We start from the raw sequence: 21,720 nt of genomic DNA, 5'->3' as shown, positions 1-21,720 counted from the left end.
CGTACACCTCGTACACGCGCGGCTACGCTCCGTACACCTCGTACACGCGCGGCTCCGCTCCGTACGCCTCGTACACGCGCGGCTCCGCTCCGTACGCCTCGTACACGCGCGGCTCCGCTCCGTACGCCTCGTACACGCGCGGCTCCGCTCCGTACGCCTCGTACACGCGCGGCTCCGCTCCGTACGCCTCGTACACGCGCGGCTCCGCTCCGTACGCCTCGTACACACGCGGCTCCGCTCCGTACACCTCGTACACACGCGGCTCTGCCCCGTACACCTCGTACACACGCGGCTCCGCTCCGTACACCTCGTACACACGCGGCTCCGATCCGTACACCTCGTACACACGCCGCTCCGCTCCGTACGCCTCGTACACACGCGGCTCCGCTCCGTACGCCTCGTACACACGCGGCTCTGCTCCGTACACCTCGTACACACGCGGCTCTGCTCCGTACACCTCGTACACACGCGGCTCCGCTCCGTACACCTCGTACACACGCGGCTCTGCTCCGTACACCTCGTACACACGCGGCTCTGCTCCGTACACCTCGTACACACGCGGCTCCGCTCCGTACACCTCGTACACACGCGGCTCTGCTCCGTACACACGGCTCTGCTCCGTACACCTCGTACACGCGGCTCTGCTCCGTACACCTCGTACACGCGCGGCTCTGCTCCGTACACCTCGTACACGCGCGGCTCTGCTCCGTACACCTCGTACACACGCGGCTCTGCTCCGTACACCCCGTACACACGCGGCTCCGCTCCGTACACCTCGTACACACGCGGCTCTGCTCCGTACACACGGCTCTGCTCCGTACACCTCGTACACGCGGCTCTGCTCCGTACACCTCGTACACGCGCGGCTCTGCTCCGTACACCTCGTACACGCGCGGCTCTGCTCCGTACACCTCGTACACGCGCGGCTCTGCTCCGTACACCTCGTACACGCGCGGCTCCGCTCCGTACACCTCGTACACGCGCGGCTGCGCTCCGTACGCCTCGTACACGCGCGGCTCTACTCCGTACGCCTCGTACACGCGCGGCTCTGCTCCGTACGCCTCGTACACGCACGACTCCGCTCCGTACACCTCGTACACGCGCGGCTCCGCTCCGTACACCTCGTACACACGCGGCTCCGCTCACCTCGTACACACGCGGCTCCGCTCCGTACACCTCTTACACACGCGGCTCTGCTCCGTACACCTAGTACACGCGTGGCTCCGCTCCGTACACCTCGTACACACGCGGCTCTGCTCCGTACACCTCGTACACACGCGGCTCCGTTCCGTACACCTCGTACACACGCGGCTCTGCTCCGTACACCTCGTACACACGCGGCTCTGCTACATCCACACTGTAAACCCCTCCTGACCCCACACATAAACTTCAGCTCATCCAGCACCATGACAACCAGCACAGCAGAGTCCTGCATCCACTGAGGCCCCTGATCATGTGACCCCTGACTCCTCCCCTCCTGTGACCTCATCACAGCTCCTGTACGCACAGAGCAGCCATATATGTGGTGGCGGCTCTGCAGGTGGAGGTATGTGGAGACCCCATTACTGGGCGCAGGGGGCATTAACCCCTTCAGCACGGAGACTCTTTTAGGGTCTTTATAAGAATCATAAGGTTTTTGTTCTGTTTCCTGTAATAGATACATACGACCCAACTATGGAGACAGGAAGGGAGGAAACGTATTGTTCTCATAGTACAGGACCCCTTTACTAGCCCTGCAGTGTAATGCCCCCTTTATGCCCCTTATGCAGGATGTATGATGCCCCCACACAGTGTAATGCCCCCATTATGCCCCTTATGCAGGATGTATGATGCCCCCCACAGTGTAATGCCCCCATTATGCCCCTTATGTAGTATGTATGATACCCCCACACAGTGTAATGCCCCCATTATGCCCCTTATGTAGTATGTATGATGCCCCCACACAGTGTAATACCCCCATTATGCCCTTTATGCAGGATGTATGATGCCCCCACACAGTGTAATGCCCCCATTATGCCCCTTATGCAGTATGAATATCCCCACACAGTGTAATGCCCCCATTATGCCCCTTATACAGGATGTATGATGCCCCACACAGTGTAATGCCCCCATTATGCCCCTTATGTAGTATGTATGATGCCCCCACACAGTGTAATGCCCCCATTATGCCCCTTATGCAGTATGTATGATGCCCTCATACAGTGTAATGCCCCCATTATGCCCCTTATACAGGATGTATGATGCCCCCATTATGCCCCTTATGCAGTATGTATGATGCCCCCACACAGTGTAATGCCCCCATAATACCCCTTATGCAGTATGTTTGATGCCCCCACACAGTGTAATGCCCCATTATGCCCCTTATGCAGTATGTATGATGCCCCCACACAGTGTAATGCCCCCATTATGCCCCTTATGCAGTATGTATGATGCCCCCCACACAGTGTAATGCCCCTTATGCAGGATGTATGATGCCCCCACACAGTGTAATGCCCCCATTATGCCCCTTATGCAGTATGTATGATGCTCCCACACAGTGTAATGCCCCCATTATGCCCCTTATGCAGTATGTTTGATGCCCCCACACAGTGTAATGCCCCCATTATGCCCTTTATGCAGGATGTATGATGCCCCCCCCCCCCACAGTTTAATGTTCAGGGATGTACTAAAAAGAATGAAGATCAGGAATAAATAAAAAGAATGAACATAAAAACTTACAGGTCCAAACATATGGAGAGATATTATGGATTTCTTGTGTATATTGGACATGGGATGAACATGAAATATATGAAGATTACAAGGGAATGAACACATTCCATATAAACAGTTGTATATTCTGTTCCTACACTACCACCATCCCCCCACACACAGTATAATATTTCCACAGTATCGCCTGAGGTCCTGCAGTTGGAATAAGTCCTGAGGTCTTGCAGTTGGAATAATCCCTCTGGGATTGGTTTTCCCTCTGCCTGCTCCCCTACATGTAGACCCTCGAGCATGTATACATGCATGTAGGGGAGCAGGCCTTACTTGATATCGAGGCTTTGTACAGTAATATACCGCATGAGGATGGTATCAGAGGAGTAAGACATTTCTTGAAATCAAGATCAATAGAGTGTAGTAGACATAATGACTTCATGGAGGATCTTCTAAAACTCACACTTACTCCCAACATATTTCTTTTTGACAGGAAGTACTTCCACCAGTTCAGGGGTACTGCGATGGGGAGCCCCTGTGCCCCCTCGTATGCTAACCTATTCCTGGGCTCATAGGAGGAAACCACAATATTCAGGGATGATCATAAGTGATGGCATCCATATATTGGGGTATTATATAGATATATTGACAACATTTTTATCATCTGGTCAGAGACGAGTGAGCAATTTCTTGAATTTGTCAGGGAACTCAATACCCATAGAGTGGGACTTAGATTTATATCAGAGTTTAATTATTACCAGTTGCCTTTCCTGGATGTACCAATCAAGAAAGTACGGGATGGGACCCTAGGGCCACTCATCTACCATTAACCTATGAGCACTAATAAACTATTAAATTACTAAAAAAAAAAAACAAGCAATATCCATGGGGCCAATTTTTACAGTTGAGTAGAAACTGCTCTAATGTCACAGATGTTAATATACAGGCAATAGACATGAACACCAGATTCAAGGAATAAGGTACCCACTGTTTATTTTGGATTCCGCACGATTGTTTGCAGAAAAACAGGAGAGACAGACACTCCTCCATGCCTAACCGAGAGACCAAGAAAAATATGGAATAACACAAGTAATAGAAACTTGTCACAATCACAGTGACCGTATCTTTAATATCCTCAGAAAACACTAGTATGTACTTGTGGTCGACCCGGACCTGAGGGTGCTGTGGGATCTACTCCCACACCGTAGGAATTAGCACGAGCACTCGGTCTCCTGGATTGAATTGGATCACTCTGGCTGACCGGTTGTAGACTCTGGCATGAGCTTCTTGTGCCTGGAGGAGATGTTCTTTCATAATGGGCATCACCTTCGCAATCCTCTCCTGCATCAGAGCGACGTGCTCGATAACGCTCCTGTGGGGCGACACCTCCGCTTCCTAGGTTTCCTTTGCAACATCCAGGAGACCACGCGGATGTCAACCATACAGGAGTTTTAATGGCGAGAACCCTGTAGAGACCTGTGGAACCTCTCGGATGGAGAACAAGAGATACGGTAGGGGACAATCCCCGTCTCTGCGGCCCTTTCTATGGCCTTTCTCAGCATACTCTTCAGAGTCTTGTTAAACCTTTCGACAATGCCATCTGTCTTAGGATGGTATACTGAAGTCCTCACCTGGGAGAATTGCAGGACTTTGCATAACTCCCTCATCACCTTACTCATAAAGGGAGTTCTCTGGTCGGTGAGTATCTCCCTTTGGTGAGCCTGTTCGGGGGAAAAACTATGGACTAACTCGCAGGCTATACTCTTTGCGATGGAGTCTCTCAATGGAATCGCTTCAGGAAAGCGTGTGGCATAGTCCAGGATAACCAATATACACTGCTCAAAGAAATAAAGGGAACACTCAAATAACACATCCTAGATCTGAATGAATGAAATATTCTCATTGAATACTTTGTTCTGTACAAAGTTGAATGTGCTGACAACAAAATCACACAAAAATCATCAATGGAAATCAAATGTATTAACCAATGGAGGCCTGGATTTGGAGTCACCCCCAAAATTAAAGTGGAAAAACACACTACAGGCTGATCCAACTTTGATGTAATGTCCTTAAAACAAGTCAAAATGAGGCTCAGTATTGTGTGTGGCCTCCACGTGCCTGTTTGACCTCCCTACAATTCCTGGGCATGCTCCTGATGAGGCGGCGGATGGTCTCCTGTGGGATCTCCTCCCAGACCTGGACTAAAGCATCCGCCAACTCCTGGACAGTCTGTGGTGCAATGTGACGGTGGATGGAGCGAGACATGATGTCCCAGATGTGCTCAATCGGATTCAGGTCTGGGGAACAGGCAGGCCAGTCCATAGCTTCAATGCCTTCATCTTGCAGGAACTGCTGACACACTCCAGCCACATGAGGTCTGGCATTGTCCTGCATTAGGAGGAACCCGGAGCCAACCGCACCAGCATATGGTCTCACAAGGGGTCTGAGGATCTCATCTCGGTACCTAATGGCAGTCAGGCGACCTCTGGCGAGCACATGGAGGGCTGTGCGGCCCTCCAAAGAAATGCCACCCCACACCATTACTGACCCACTGCCAAACCAGTCATGGTGAAGGATGTTGCAGGCTGCAGATCGCTCTCCACGGCATCTCCAGACTCTGTCACATCTGTCACATGTGCTCAGCGTGAACCTGCTTTCACCTGAAAAGAGCACAGGGCGCCAGTGGCGACTTTACCAATCCTGGTGTTCTTTGGCAAATGCCAAACGTCCTGCACGGTGTTGGGCTGTGAGCACAACCCCCATCTGTGGATGTCGGGCCCTCATACCACCCTCATGGAGTCGGTTTCTAACCGTTTGTGCAGACACATGCACATTTGTGGCTTGCTGGAGGTCATTTTGCAGGGCTCTGGCAGTGCTCCTCCTGTTCATCCTTGCACAAAGGAGGAGGTAGCGGTCCTGCTGCTGGGTTGTTGCTCTCCTACAGCCCCCTTCACGTCTCCTGGTGTACTGGCCTGTCTCCTGGTAGCGCCTCCAGCCTCTGGACACTACGCTGACAGACACAGCAAACCTTTTTGCCACAGCTCGCATTGATGTGCCATCCTGAAGAAGATCCCACAGGAGACCATCTGCAACCTCATCAGGAGCATGCCCAGGCATTGTAGGGAGGTCATACAGGCACGTAGAGGCCACACACAATACTGAGCCTCATTTTGACTTGTTTTAAGGACATTACATCAAAGTTGGAGCAGCCTGTAGTGTGTTTTTCCACTTTAATTTTGGGGGTGGCTCCAAATCCAGGCCCCCATTGGTTAATAAATTTGATTTCATTGATGATTTTTGTGTGATTTTGTTGTCAGCACATTCAACTTTGTACAGAACAAAGTATTCAATGAGAATATTTCATTAATTCAGATCTAGGATGTGTTATTTGAGTGTTCCCTTTATTTTTTTGAGCAGTGTATACTGATGTTGCCCACGAGCAGATTCAATCAGGGGACCAACCAATTTCCATAGCAATCCTCTTGAATGCTCTACAATAATGGGCAAAGGCACAAGGCGACTTCGAAAGTGAGAGGTGGGGGCGGTTAACTGGCGTGTAGGGCAAGACTTGCAATACTTACATCCGGGCCAATAGAACCTCTGCACAATCTGTTCCTGCGTTTTTTCCACTCCCAGATATCCCCGCAAGACATGTCAATGGGCCATGTCCAACACCTTCTGTCTATAGGGGCCCGGCACTATTAACTGCTCCACTCGCTCCTCCCTCACTTTCTTGACCCGGTACAACGACTCCCCACTCATCATAAAATGGGGAAATCTTGTGTCAGCCCCCAGCTCCTGTGTAACCCCATTTATAACAGTGACATTATTAAAGGCTTCCTTCAGAGTTAGGTCCCGATGTTGGGCAAACCCAAAATTCTCGCTGGTCACCCCTAACTCCGGAATGGCAGACACAAAAGGGAAACCTGTCTGACTCTGGGTGTGGTGATACCTCCTCGGGGTTAACTGGTTTCTTATCTGAGCCAGCGAACCTGGAACTCTTCCCCGACACATTCCGAAATAAACACAAGTCCCAGCCTATAGTAATAGGGTGCAACAAGTCCTGAACGACGCCGACCTCGTGGGACTCAGTACTGTGAGCCATTTCAATGTCTACTCTGGCCATGGGGTAGTCCTTAGCATCACCATGAATGCACCGAACGCCAACTTTTTTTCCCTGGGATCATTTGAAGAGGAAGGGTGGCCATCATAAGAGTCACCAGACTCCCTTATTCTAGCAGTGCTGTTACCTCCTGTCCGTTCACCTTCACAGTACATGCTTGTGGCCCCTCGCTGGGTTGACACTTCACACTGCAGGTCGGATAAGCATAATATGAACAATGGCGTCCTATGCTGCAGTCCATCGGCTCAGCGGACAACGGGCGGCTATATGGCCTGGGCCGTGGCACCTCCAGTAAACAACATCACCTGTAGGGACCTTAGGCTCCACCTCCCCCACCCCTTTGGACCCTGAATGGCCCACCCCCTTTTCAGTCTCAACCCCCTGTTGGGAACCCCAGTATGGAGTGGGCTGCCTTCCCAAGGAACCTTCAACCCCCTGGTATCTCTCGACCAGTCCAACCAGGTCATCCGCATTCCAAGGATCACCCTGGGCAACCCAAGTCTGTATGGGCCTTGGCAGGGAGTGCACAAACCGGTCCATCACCACCCGCTCTACCATCTGCGCAGGTGTAGGGGAATCCGGTACCAGCAACTTCTGGACCAGGTGCAACAGGTCAAACATTTGGAAGCGAGGTGGTTTGTCCCGATGATTACCCCAGCGGTGAACCCACTGCTCCCTGATAGTCATTGTCACCCCCAAGTGGGCGAGAATCTCAGTTTTTAGCTTGCCATACCCTTTGGCGTCCTGCAAAGCTAAATCATAGTACACCTTCTGGGGCTCTCCCGTCAAGTATGGTGCCAATACCTCAGCCCACTGCTCTGGCATAAGTTTCTCCCTCTCAGCGACCCTTTCAAACACCGTTAGGAAGGCCTGAACGTTATCCACCAAGGTCATTTTCTGCAATGCCCATTGTGACATCCAGAATTAGTGCTGTTGCAGAGTGTGACATGCAGAAGTAGTGCTGTTGCTTTAAAAGCATTCAGCAACTATTAGCAGTAACACAAGCACATGAGACAGGAAGTGTTGTGCTCCAGAAGCATCCAGCAACTAGAGGGGTTAACACAGTCACAGGAGTACAGTGTCCATTTTAGGACATGATCAGATATCAAAATCAAACATCATAATGATGTCAGTTTGAGGCTAAATACCCTGTCTGACAAATGTTTCTCACAAGTGACTTTGATAAGTGACTTTTACAACTGTAATAATAATAATAAAAAAGTCACTGTTCGCTGATGGGACTTGAACCTAAAATTCTGTATCCAGACACCAGTGCACTAACCACTGAGCTATTAACTCAGTTGAAGAAACCTAGGAGTTCCATTTGGTTATATGATTTTCAGTGCAAATCTGATTGAAACTCATTGGGACTTATGCACAGACTGCTAGCAAGACAGATTCAAATGATGTTTGATTTTGATGTGTGAGTCTGATGTGTGACTTTCTTCAAACATCAGAATCAGAATCACAATGACTTTTAGTCACCCTGAGTATTTTCATGGTTGATCTCATAAGACAAGAAAAGCTGCCAGTTACTATTACTTGCCTGGATAGCTCAATGGTAAGGCATCAGCCTCTGAAACTAAAGTGTCACAGTTCAAATCCCAATAGAAATATTATTATTATTATTATTATTTTTTTTTTAACTATCCATATTTAGCACACAAACTACAGGGGTGTTTTACTTTTTAATATCTGACATTTTGATTGTCATCCTGACGTGTTAAGAGTTTCAGACAAGCTGTCTATTTGCATGGTAAATTACATAGCCAAAGTAAATTGGGAGGCACTAATTTGCTACATATCTATTTCCAAGTGACTGTTCATTTGCATAATTTCTTAAAGGGGTCTAATAATAACATTTCTTTATTGTCAATTTTTCTTTCCATCCACCCAAGAACTGGCTGCAAACTCCCAATTTACTTTTGCTATGTAATTATTATTATATATCACTACCTAAATAATCAAATAATGAACCTACAGCTCAATGGTAAGGCATCTGTGTCACATAGTTTTGGTTTGAAAGGATAATAGTAGTAATAATAATAATAATAATATAATTAATAATAAAAAGTTCAGTGTCCCTACAGGTTTTTCTTGGCTTATGAGATTAACCATGATAATACTCAGGGGGTCTAAAAGTAATTGTGATTCTTATTCTGATGTATGAGAAAAGTCGTCAGATATTAAAGCCAAGCATCAGTGAAGTTTGTGTGCTCGCCAACATCATTTAAAAAACAAAAGTTTATTTTTTCTGCACCAGGGATTTAAACTCAGAACTAGTGAAGGGCGAGCACTAAAATGCTCGGGTGCTCCATGCTCGGGTTGAGCACATTGGAATACTCGGGTGCTCGACCCAAGCAACGAGCCCAATGTAAGTCTATGGGAAACGCAAGCATTTTTCAGGCGGCTCCCCCCGGCGGTCTGTTTTTGATCAAAAATAGCATGAAAGCTATCCCACCATGGCAAGGTGAACCCATTCGGGATAGTCCTACTCTGTATAATATTAAAAACCTTACCATGTGTCAAAGCCTCAAATTTCTGTGTGTGAATCAAACATGAGATCTAATGTGATAGAAGATTACAGTCCAGGGAAGATGGGAAACATTCATATAGACGACCGGTGGAGATGTAGTCAGTGACAGACTCTGGCTAAATATGTTTCTAAAGCCATAGTAGAAGATGAAGATGTTGTCCTCCTCATGAAGTAATTATTTCTCATGTCCTGTATAATGAATATCTCCTGCAGTATTGCTAATGCCGATTCCAGTGTCGGTAAATGAGACGAGAATTAGCTTTATGGCAGATGAGTCTTTGAGAAACGTGTTCAGCTGCAGACTCCAAGGAAGAAACTGCTTGTTGTCTGTGGCCTAAAATATATAGGTTTTATTACTATATGTAAAGAAGAAAACTAAATACTGTAAAATAATAAATCTCCTCATATGTTTCCCTTTATTATCTCCAGTAATTGTATTATTACACAGGATTTTTATGATGTTACATCGGCTCATCATCTTCTCATTTAGGTCCCTACAATATCAGATCCTCTCAGTGAAGATCTATTAAAGAGAATTTTCCTTATGGAATCATCAAAGATGGATATGGATAGAGACAAGATGGCAGAGAGGATATTACACCTCACCCTAGAGATCCTCTTCCGGCTTACTGGAGAGGTGAGAGATTCTGATGACGTCACATTACATCATTCTTATCTATGGGAATAACAGATGGACAGAACTGGAGAGGTGAGGACTCTGGAAATGTCTGTAGTGAGATTTATTAATGTGTCTCTCCATAACCAGGATTACACAATAGTGAAGAAGACCTCTAGTGAGCGCTGTCAGGTCCATGTGTCTGAGGGATGGGGAAGACCCTTGAGCCCAATCACGGAGCTTCCACCTCACCCCCTGATACATGAGGACATCAATGACCAGAAGATCCTAGAACTCACCTACAAGATGATTGAGCTGCTAACTGGAGAGGTGACACTGCTGGGATATTATACAGTAACGCTATGGAGGGATCGGGGGGATGACGGTATCATTGTATGTGTCAGGTTCCTATAAGATGTCAGGATGTCACTGTCTATTTCTCCATGGAAGAGTGGGAGTATTTAGAAGGACACAAAGATTTGTACAAAGACGTCATGATGGAGGTTCCTCAGCCCCTCACATCACCAGGTAATAGGACAGGACTAAATACACACGACCTATAATTATCTGTATGTAAAGAATGAATTCAGTCCCTTATGTGTTTCCTCCAGATCTATCCAGTAAGAGGACAACACCAGAGAGATGTCCACGTCCTCTTCTTCCACTGGACTGCAAACAAGAAGATCCCAGTGTTCCTCAGGATCATCAGGTAGATGGAGAGAAGCTATCATGAGATCTCCCCTATGATGTGTAGACGGCTGTGAAGGTCTTGTGCTCAGTCTTGTTTTATCCACCAGTATTTTGTGTTTTCTATTTGTGTAATGAGAACGGTGGAGATGGCAGGATTACAGCCGATCATAGATGTGACTTCTCATCTGTTTGTGACTTTTACAATATTTGTTTCAGGGTGAAGATCTGACCTATATTAATACTATAGAGGCATATGTGAGTGGTGATGAGCGGTGTAAAGAGGAGATTCCTACATATGACCACCCAGGTGAGTAGTGACCACTAAATTCAGAGAAGTCACAGATTCTTCTCAGTCACCGGCTGTGGCTGCTTTATCAGTGGTGGAGTCCGGCCGTATCACAATCGTGTGATCACCATTTTGCCTCTAAACCACAACATTCTCCTCCACCCAAAACTGTTCAAATGATTTTGGGCATTGAAACCCTTTTCCATAGAACTTACAACCTGGAGGATCCACCTACCCCCTGTGATTAGGAGACGTTACCTGCCCAGATCTGTAAACCACAAAGCCAGAAAATCACTTGAAGAAAAATATTATGATGGGACTGTAAGAGAAAGCGGATGGTAATGATGGTGTTGGCTTCCTAGATCCCTGATATCTTATTGGATGAATCTACCTTCTCTCCCTTCTGTGCTGCTGAATGTCCTCATATGGTCCCTACAAGACCAGGTCTAGTCTTTCTGGCCAAACTTCACTTTTATGATTTACAACATTAAATTTGCAGTGAGGGCCAAGTGTGAATTTCTGTACAATAACAACAGAGTTTCCCTTTATCGTGACTTTTCAATTTCTTTTAAAACCGACTAACTTCAAACCAGATTGTGATAAACTAAACAAAAGCAAACATTACACCTGTGCCATGATATCTCTCTAAGCTAAATTTAAGACACCTCAGCTCTGCACTATTATGAAAAGTTCTCTTTGAAAATCTAATATTTCTTCTTGAAACTCATCTGACAGAAAATATTATCCCTTACGATAGTTTAGATTACTAAGAGCCACCGAACCCCATACTCCAATTACCCCAGAGAGGTTTCACGACTAGTTACTCACTACTTACTGATGGAGACTGTTGAGTTTGATCATTTCAGTAGATGTGTTCTTGTCTATAGTCACAGTTTTTGAGTACAGTAGTTAGTGCCCAAAATACTCTGATTTAACCCCTTCCTGCAGCCAGTTTTGTGTTCCTATCTGGGCCCATTTTTCAAATCTGACGTGTGTCACTTTATATGGTGATAATTTTGGAATTCTTCACAAAGGATAATAGGAAACAAATGGACCTTACAAATAATATTCTAACTTCTCTTGAATCTGACAATACCCCATATACGGTTGTACACTACTGTCTGGGCACATGGCAGGTTAAGAAGGGAAGGAGCGCCATTTAGCTATTTGAATGCAGATTTTGCTGGGATAGTGTGCGGACACAATGTATTGGGGGCACTGTTCATAGTCACCTGGGACCTCAAAAGATGGCTACCACAAACAGGCTTGGCACTATCTACTCCATTTTCCAGATACCAGGGTTTGCCTTGCTCATCATACTTTAACCCCTCTACATGGATTTGGACTTAGACAGAGACCCCCTAAGCTTGGGCCACAGTGTTACCTAATGTTCTGTGGTGTGAGATGGCAAGAACAATAGACAGATAGCAGAGTCAAAACATGGAGGTCAGAGAAAATACAAAATCACACAAAAGTAGTCAGTAAATGGGCTGAGGTCACAACAGGAAACAAATACACAAGCCGGGAGCTGAACACAGAGGACTGAACCAGAGGAGGACAAGGCTGTATCTGGCAGCTTCCAGCAATATGCTTCCAGCTTTAGTAGGGTGCGGTGCTTTCCAGTTGGCTGAAGCAGGGAGCAGATTACTCCAGCTGGACAGCACACACACCCATACTGCCAGATTGGATGGTACTACTGGTCCCAGGCACCCTAATCTTAGTGGTGGACAGAGACTGCGCCGCCCAGAGCTTCTGGTTCTGACGTCTCCTCCATCACCAGCGCCGCCTGCAGGATGAATAAGGCGGCTCCTGGTGACAGAAGCAGACATCCCAGGAGCAGATCCCAGAGGAGATGGGACACACCATTTACAGAAGCCCTAATGTGACCAAAATGCAGAAAACCAGAGCAGTAGAAATCCCCATAAAGTGACTCCATTTTGGAAATTATAACCCTCAGTGAATTAATCTATAGGAGCAGTGACTATTTTGACTCCACAGTCACTTTCCGGATATTAGCACGCAGTGGATGTTGGAGATTGAAAATTACAAATATATAATTTTATTACCCAACACATAGTGCCCAGATTGTGCTCCAGGAGACACACACCATCAATTAAGTGGGGTCTTCTCATTATAGTAATGCCGAATACATGGAGGCTAAATGTGGTTTGGGCGCACTGCAAGGCTCTGAAGAGAGGGGGAGATCTGACTTTGGAAGAGCGGATATTGCTGGATTGGTTTATGGAAGCCATGTTGCTTTTCAAAAGCCTTTGAGCCACTAATAATGTGGAAACCTCTGGTTTTCCATTGACAGATGATGGACCTGAGTGGGGACTTGTTTTTTGTGAGATGAGTAGAAGTTTTTATTGATATTATTTTCACCTACATAACATTGTTTGGTGGCTTTTTATTCCATATTTGGGAGGCAGAATTAACAAACAGTTGAACACTACGATCCACTGGTTCATCCTATGAGGTTTTCTATTAGACTGTGAACTGTCATTGTCTTGATGAATAATGACGGCTAACATAGGGCAAAATTTAAAAAAAATCACAGAAAAAAATACAGCCTTACTAACACCAAATCATATAACAAATGCACTAGCAGGATGCCGCAGACCCCCATGATAAAGGTGGGGGCTGCGCAGGTGCAAAATACTTATGGAGCAACCACTCACAATCATACCAATTCATGGAAGGGGTGGTTGCCTAGTATTAAAGATGCACACAGAAGAAGCTTGCATAGGACGCCAGTCACACAGGTAGGTGTGATGCACAGTGTCTGGCTTAGCCTAATGATGCCCATACTATTACATCAGGAGGGCTGCCCAGCACTATATAAGTGCACCCCACATGGACAGACACCCCAGTACACCCAACCAACACTAAAATGCTAATGCATTTGTTATCTGATTTGGTGTTGGTAAGGCTGATTTTTTTCTGTGATGTTTTCTTGGTAAATAATGATACTTTTACATAAAGTACATTTTTACGGAGAGTTTAAGTAAAAATATTCAACAATATAAATTTTAAGGATATGTTATTCATAAATAATAATTGGTTTTCTTCTTGGCAGATGACTGTACCAGGAGATCAGAGGGACAGCTGACATCTTCAATTTTTAAATCTGATGATCTTGGGATCCCACAGGATACAATTGAAGTGAATGCCATTACTCCAGATATACCATCATCCATTCACAGCAAAGATCTGTCATCTGATCCTTTGAAACACGTCCTGTCTTCTGATTCATTACCGACTACTAAGGAAAATCAAAGTCACAAAATAAGCATTAAAAAACAAATTGCTCCTAAAGCAAAGAAGCCATTTTCACATTCAGAATATGGAAATAGTTTTTCCCTCGAAAAGTCTTTTCTTAAACATCAAAAAATTCACACAGCAGAGAATAGATTTTCTTGTTTCAAGTGTGGGAAATTTTTTAACCAGAAATCAGATCTTGTTAATCACCAGAGAAGTCACACAGAGGAGAAGCCATTTTCTTGTTCAGAAAGTGAAAAATATTTTACAGAGAAATCAAGTTTAATCAAATATCAGAGAACTCACACAGGAGAGAAGCCTTTTTGCTGTTCAGAATGTCAGAAATGTTTTAACCAGAAATCAAATTTGGTTAATCACCAGAGGACTCACACAGGGGAGAAGCCTTTTTTCTGTTCGGAATGTGAAAAATGTTTTAGCCAGAAATCAGGTTTGGTTAAGCACCAGAGAATTCACACAGGGGAGAAGCCTTTTTTCTGTTCAGAATGTGGAAAATATTTTAGCTGGAAATCAGGTTTAGTTGAGCACAAGAGAATTCACACAGGGGAGAAGCCTTTTTCCTGTTCAAAATGTGGGAAATGTTTTAGCCGGAAATCAGTTTTGGTTAATCACCAGAAAAGTCACACAGGGGAGAAGCCTTTTTCCTGTTCAGAATGTGGGAAATGTTTTATCCAGAAATCAGATTTGGTTAAGCACAACAGAACTCACACAGGGGAGAAGCCTTTTTGCTGTTCAGAATGTGGGAAATGTTTTAGCTGGAAATCAGATTTGGTTAATCACCAGAGAAATCACACAGGGGAGAAGCCTTTTTCCTGTTCAGAATGTGGGAAGTATTTTAGCTGGAAATCAGGTTTGGTTATACACCAGAGAAATCACACAGTGGAGAAGCCTTTTTCTTGTTCAGAATGTGGGAAATGTTTTGTGAAGAAATCATCACTTCTTAGTCACCAGAGAACTCACACAGACGAGAAGCCATTTTCATGTTCTTAATGTGGGAAATGTGTTACACGGAAATCAACTCTTAACAAACTTCATAGAAGTCACACAGGGGAGAAGCCTTTTACATTTTTAACCGAAAATTGTATCTTCATAAAGGGGTTGTCCACTACTAGGACAACTCCTTCTCATTCCTCATGTTTGGCCTTGTTAAAATAAAAACACTCATACGCACTTACTGTTCTGGCGCCGTTCCATTGGTGTCACAACTTGCGTTTCCGTAAGGCTGTTATATCACACAAGATTGCTACATCACACAATCCTGCTGCCAATCAACGCCACCTTCAGACGTATTGTACATCAACAGGAAGGACATGGCCTGGACATAGCACCAAGAGAACGCACACACTGAAAGCACTCTCTTCTCTCTTCAGACCGTGTTCTTGGGTGAATTATAAGCAATTTACAGCCTCAAACATGACTTTCGATATGGGAAAGAAAGAAGAGATCAGAGGTTAATCTGAGATCCTCCACCTCCGTCAGCATGTCTGGTATGCAGCATTTCTTATGGAAGGTCTTATCTTCCTGCTCCGGAGCTATTACTGCCTCACCTCAGCATGGAAAAAGAAGCAGTCTTAACCCTCATGATGCCAGACAGCTCCAGACTGTCAGTCCTGCACCAACTTCTCTCTTAATGTAGGCCTCACAAGAAAACAGCTCCACAAATCTCCCTGTACTCTCACCAAAGCCCCCATACTGAGCAGTGCTTGCTTCACAGGGACATTTACCCCCCAACCACAGGTTATTCTGATATGGGGAACGCCATAATTTATTTGTATATCAGATTACGTCTATCCCTACTAAAGAAGATATGGAGCAATATATTCAGAGGCTGGAGACTACATACAATACTGAAATACGTCCCCTCACTTCTATCCTGTCACAGCTTACTGACAAGGTACAGGGATTAGAGGATAATGTCGTCCAAGTTAGAGGCCATCATAATGCTCAGAAACTAACACTGGATCTTCACAGCCAGTAAATAAACCATCTGTTTAATATGGTTGATGATGAAGAAAATCGCAATAATATCTGCACAAGTGATTATGCCAACACTGCGATCATTATTCAATAATATCCATGGTGATCCTATTGATAAGGAGCTGGAGATTGAAAAAAGCGCACCATACAATAGGCAATCATAGCCCAGATCCTGAGTGTCCAAGGGACATTATCTGTCGCATACATTTTTTCAATGTAAAATAGGCCATTGTGAGGAAAGCAGAGGAGTTGGGTCCTTGTGATTTCAATGGAAAACGCATATGAAAAGTTTGGACACACCTTCTCATTTAAATTTTTTTCTGTATTTTCATGACTATGAAAATTGTACATTCACACTGAAGGCATCAAAACTATGAATTAACACATGTGGAATTATATACTTAACAAAAAAGTGTGAAACAACTGAAAATATGTCTTATATTCTAGGTTCTTCAAAGTAGCCACCTTTTGCTTTGATGACAGCTTTGCACACTCTTGGCATTCTCTTGATGAGCTTCAAGTGGTAGTCACCGGAAATGGTCTTCCAACAATCTTGAAGGAGTTCCCAGAGATGCTTAGCACTTGTTGCCCTTTTGCCTTCACTCTGCGGTCCAGCTCACCCCAAACCATCTCAATTGGGTTGAGGTCTGGTGACTGTGGAGGCCAGGTCATCTGGCGTAGCACCCCATAACTCTCCTTCTTGGTCAAATAGCCCTTACACAGCATGGAGGTGTATTTGGGGTCCTTGTCCTGTTGAAAAATAAATGATGGTCCAACTAAACGCAAACCGGATGGAATAGCATGCCGCTGCAAGGTGCTGTGGTAGCCATGCTGGTTCAGTATGCCTTAAATTTTGAATAAATCCCCAACAGTGTCACCAGAAAAGCACCATCACACCTCCTCCTCCATGCTTCACGGTGGGAACCAGGCATGTAGAGTCCATCCGTTCACCTTTGCGAAAAATTGGGCAAACTTTGAAAGTGTCCCCAAGTGCAGTTGCAAAAACCATCAAGCGCTACAAAGAAACTGGCTCACGTGAGGACTGCCACAGGAAAGGAAGACCAAGAGTCACCTCTGCTTCTGAGGATAAGTTTATCCGAGTCACCAGCCTCAGAAATCGCAGGTTAACAGCAGCTCAGATTAGAGACCAGGTCAATGCCACACAGAGTTCTAGCAGCAGACACATCTCTTCAACAACTGTTAAGAGGAGACTTTGTGCAGCAGGCCTTCATGGTAAAATAGCTGCTAGGAAACCACTGCTAAGGACAGGCAACAAGCAGAAGAGACTTGTTTAGGCTAAATAACACAAGGAATGGCCATTAGACCAGTGGAAATCTGTGCTTTGGTCTGATGAGTCCAAATTTGAGATCTTTGGTTCCAACTACCGTGTCTTTGTGCGATGCAGAAAAGGTGAACGGATGGACTCTACATGCCTGGTTCCCACTGTGAAGCATGGAGGAGGTGTGATGGTGTGGGGGTGCTTTGCTGGTGACACTGTTGGGGATTTATTCAAAATTGAAGGCATACTGAACCAGCATGGCTACCACAGCATCTTGCAGCGGCATGCTATTCCATCCGGTTTGCGTTTAGTTGGACCATCATTTATTTTTCAACAGGCAATGACTCCAAACACACCACCAGGTTGTGTAAGGGCTATTAGACCAAGAAGGAGAGTGATGGGGTGCTACGCCAGATGACCTGGCCTCCACAGTCACCAGACCTGAACAGAATCGAGATGGTTTGGGGTGAGCTGGACCGCAGAGTGAAGGCAAAAGGGCCAACAAGTGCTAAGCATCTCTGGGGACGCCTTCAAGATTGTTGGAAGACCATTTCCGGTGACTACCTCTTGAAGCTCATCAAGAGAATGCCAAGAGTGTGCAAAGCAGTCATCAAAGCAAAAGGTGGCTACTTTGAAGAATCTAGAATAGAAGACATATTTTCAGTTGTTTCACACTTTTTTGTTAAGTATATAATTCCATATGTGTTAATTCATAGTTTTGATGCCTTCAGTGTGAATGTACACTTTTCATAGTCATGAAAATACAGAAAAATCTTTAAATGAGAAGGTGTGTCCAAACTTTTGGTCTGTACTGTATCTCTCTGATTTAAGGGCATAAAAATTCAAATTTTGAAAATTGCAAAATTTTCAAAATTTTTGCCCAATTTCCGTTTTTTTCACAAATAAACGCAAGTGATATTGAAGAAATTTTACCACAATCATGAAGTACAATATGCCACGAAAAAACAATCTCAGAATCAGGGGGATCCGTTGAAGCGTTCCAGAGTAATTACCTCATAAAGTTACAGTGGTCAGAATTGTAAAAATTGGCCTGGTCATTAACGTGCAAACCACCTTGGGTTGTAAAGGGGTTAACTTTGCCTTGGATCCTTCTTTAGACACATCCCTGGGCTGGAGTCACCAATCTAAAACACAAACAAAAGCTTTGCTAATTGTGCTTTGGTCTCAACCAGTTGATGTATGGAAGATACTACATCCAGACGTAAAGGATTATACCTATTATTCTCCTTTACACAATATGCATAGCCATATAGTCCTTTTCTTAATTAGCCGTCACTTGCCTACATGGCAACCTACATCTCAGGTAGGAACTGCTGTATGGTCAGATCATGCTCCTGTATATTGTAACTAGCTATTGAACCCGTTCTATGCCTGGGTGGCGAGCATTTTTATTGGTATATGGTCTCCCATGCTGGTATATGCTGCCCCCCTCCTGGTATTTCTGCTGCCCCCATCCTGTCCCCACCATCCCATCCTGGTATGCATGGCACCCCTCATCCCCATCCTGGTATGCATGGCACCCCTCATCCCCATTCTTGGTATGCATGGCACCCCTCATCCCCAATCTTGGTATGCATGGCACCGCTCATCCCCAATGTTGGTATGCATGGCAGCTCTCATTCAAAATCTGGTATACATTGCACTCCTCATCCCAATCCTGGTATTATGATACCCAATCCCTCATCCTGGTATGCATGGCACCACTAATACCCCAATCCTGGTATGCATGGCACCCCATCCCTCATCCTGGTATGTATGGCACCCCTTATCCCCCAATCCTGGTATGTATTGCCTCCTCATCCCCCAATCCTGGTATGCATGGCACCCCTCATTCCAAATCTGGTATACATTGCACCCCTCATCCCAATCCTGGTATGTATGTTACCCAATCCCTCATCCTGGTATGCATGGCACCACTCATCCCCCAATCCTGGTATGCATGGCACCCCATCCCTCATCCTGGTATGCATGGTGCCTCTCATTCCTATCCTGGTATGCATGGTACCCCTCATCCCTATTCTGGTATGTATGGTACCTCTCATCCTGGTATGCATGGCACCCCTCATCCTTATTCTGGTATGCATGGTACCCCTCATCCTGGTATGCCTGGTACCCCTCATCCCTATCCTGGTATGCATGGTACCCCGCATTCCTATCCTGGTATGCATGACACCCCATACCTCATCCTGGTATGCATGGCACCCCTCATCCCTATTCTGGTATGCATGGTACCCCACATCCTGGTATGCATGGTACCCCTCATCCCTATCCTGATATGCATGGTACCCAGCATTCCTATCCTGGTATGCATGACACCACATCCCTCATCCTGGTATACATGGCACCCCTCATCCCAATTCTGGTATGTATGGTCTCATCCCAGAAACCTGGTATGCATGGCACCCAATCCCTTATCCTGGTATGCAATGCACGCTTCATCCCCAATCCTGGTATATATGGCTCCCTCATCCCTATCCTGGTATGCATGGCACCCCATCCCCTATCCTGGTATGTATTGCACCCCTCATCCCTATACTGGTATGTATGGCACCCCTCATCCCTATTCTGGTATGCATGGTACCCCTCATCCTGGTATGCATGGTACCCCTCATCCCTATCCTGGTATGCATGGTACCCCGCATTCCTATCCTGGTATGCATGACACCCCATCCCTCATCCTGGTATGCATGGCACCCCTCATCCCTATTCTGGTATGCATGGTACCCCTCATCCTGGTATGCATGATACCCCTCATCCCTATCCTGGTATGCATGGTACCCCTCATCCCTATCCTGGTATGCATGGTACCCCGCATTCCTATCCTGGTATGCATGACACCTCATCCCTCATCCTGGTATACATGGCACCCCTCATCCCAAGTCTGGTTTTTATGGCTTCCTCATCCCTATCCTGGTATGCATGGCACCTAATCCCTCATCCTGGTATGCATGGCACGCCTCATCCCCAATCATGGTATATATGGCTTCCTCATCCCTATCCTGGTATGCATGGCACCCCATCCCCTATCCTGGTATGTATGGCACCCCTCATCCATATACTGGTATGCATGGCACCCCATCCCCTATCCTGGTATGTATGGCACCCCTCATCCATATACTGGTATGCATGGCACCCCTCATCCCTATACTGGTATGTATGGTACCCCTCATCCTTATTCTGGTATGCATGGTACCCTTCATCCTGGTATGCATGGTAACCCCCGAATTCCTATCCTGGTATGTATGGTACCCCTCATCCCTATCCTGGTATTCATGGTACCCCATCCCTATCCTGGTATGCATGGTACCCCGCATTCCTATCCTGGTATGTAGGGTACCTCTCGTCCCTATCCTGGTATGCATGGTACCCCATCCCTATCCTGGTATGCATGGTACCCCATCCCTATCCTGGTATGTATGGTACCCCTCATCCCTATTCTGGTATGCATGGCACCCCTCACCCCCCAATCCTGGTATGCATGGTCCCCTCACCCACCAATCCTTGTATGCATGACACTCCTCATCCCTATACTGGTATGTATGGCACCCCTCACCCCCCCAATCCTGCTATGTGTGGTACCCCTCATCCTGGTATGCATGGCACCCCATTCCTCATCCTGGTATGCATGGTACCCCTCATCCCCCAATCCTGGTATGCATGGTACCCCTCATCCTCCAATCCTGGTATGCTTGGTACCCCTCATCCCCCAATCCTGATATGTGTTGCCCCCTCGCCCCCCAATCCTGGTATGTATGGCACCCCTCATCCCTTTCACGTTGCACACATACAAAAAAATAAACACTTAATCTCACCTTTCTTCTCTGTGCTCAAGCACTGCGGTGTTCTGTTCTGCCGGAGGCTGGGGGAGGAGTGCGACGCCAGAGTACGCGCATGCCCATACCGCGCTGTCCGGCGCTATTTTGCTGAAGACACACTGCAAATAGCGCTACGTGCATGTGCTGATTCCAACACCTTCACTTCTGCCCCTTTCTCCGGCGAAGAGAGGCGCCGCGGCAACGCTCCTCCCGGTCAGGTAAGTATGTAAGTACGGCGCCGGAGATCGCGGTATGCGTTCAGTGTCTACGCATACTGTGATCTCCGGCGCCATATACGCTTCTCTTACCTGTAACGGCTCCATGCCTGCTTCTGTCAGGAGCCGGACTGCGCAGGCTTGTCGCACTTGCGCAGTCTATAAAGGCTTCAGACAGAAACGCATCTC

General features: G+C 46.3%; 2 protein-coding genes across 2 annotated transcripts in view; one reads left to right on the top strand and one right to left on the bottom strand.

Annotated features, from left to right (window-relative positions):
* Positions 1 to 21,720, bottom strand: part of LOC141178644 (uncharacterized) — a 1,052,471-nt gene that overhangs the window by 198,515 nt on the left and 832,236 nt on the right. The gene's annotated exons all lie outside the window — the stretch shown is intronic.
* Positions 1,485 to 16,437, top strand: LOC141178670 (uncharacterized). Its single transcript, XM_073660559.1, has 7 exons — positions 1,485 to 1,546; positions 9,847 to 9,993; positions 10,123 to 10,302; positions 10,377 to 10,500; positions 10,584 to 10,681; positions 10,879 to 10,969; positions 14,025 to 16,437. The coding sequence occupies exons 2-7, from the start codon at positions 9,901 to 9,903 to the stop codon at positions 15,212 to 15,214; spliced, it is 1,776 nt and encodes a 591-aa protein (XP_073516660.1). The 5' UTR covers positions 1,485 to 1,546; positions 9,847 to 9,900; the 3' UTR covers positions 15,215 to 16,437.

The sequence above is a fragment of the Phyllobates terribilis genome, unplaced genomic scaffold (assembly GCF_046119375.1).
Source record: "Phyllobates terribilis strain yellow unplaced genomic scaffold, ASM4611937v1 Scaffold_29__1_contigs__length_15306474, whole genome shotgun sequence".
Lineage (NCBI taxonomy): Eukaryota > Metazoa > Chordata > Amphibia > Anura > Dendrobatidae > Phyllobates > Phyllobates terribilis.
This window is presented reverse-complemented; position numbering and strand designations above follow the sequence as displayed.

What these genes read in the sequence shown, in the direction of transcription:
- LOC141178670 (XM_073660559.1), top strand. Translation starts at nt 9,901, where the DNA reads ATGGAATCATCAAAGATGGATATGGATAGAGACAAGATGGCAGAGAGG. An exon ending in TCTTCCGGCTTACTGGAGAG is followed by an intron (nt 9,994 to 10,122) that starts GTGAGAGATTCT and finishes CTCCATAACCAG; the next exon opens with GATTACACAATAGTGAAGAA. An exon ending in TCAGCCCCTCACATCACCAG is followed by an intron (nt 10,501 to 10,583) that starts GTAATAGGACAG and finishes TGTTTCCTCCAG; the next exon opens with ATCTATCCAGTAAGAGGACA.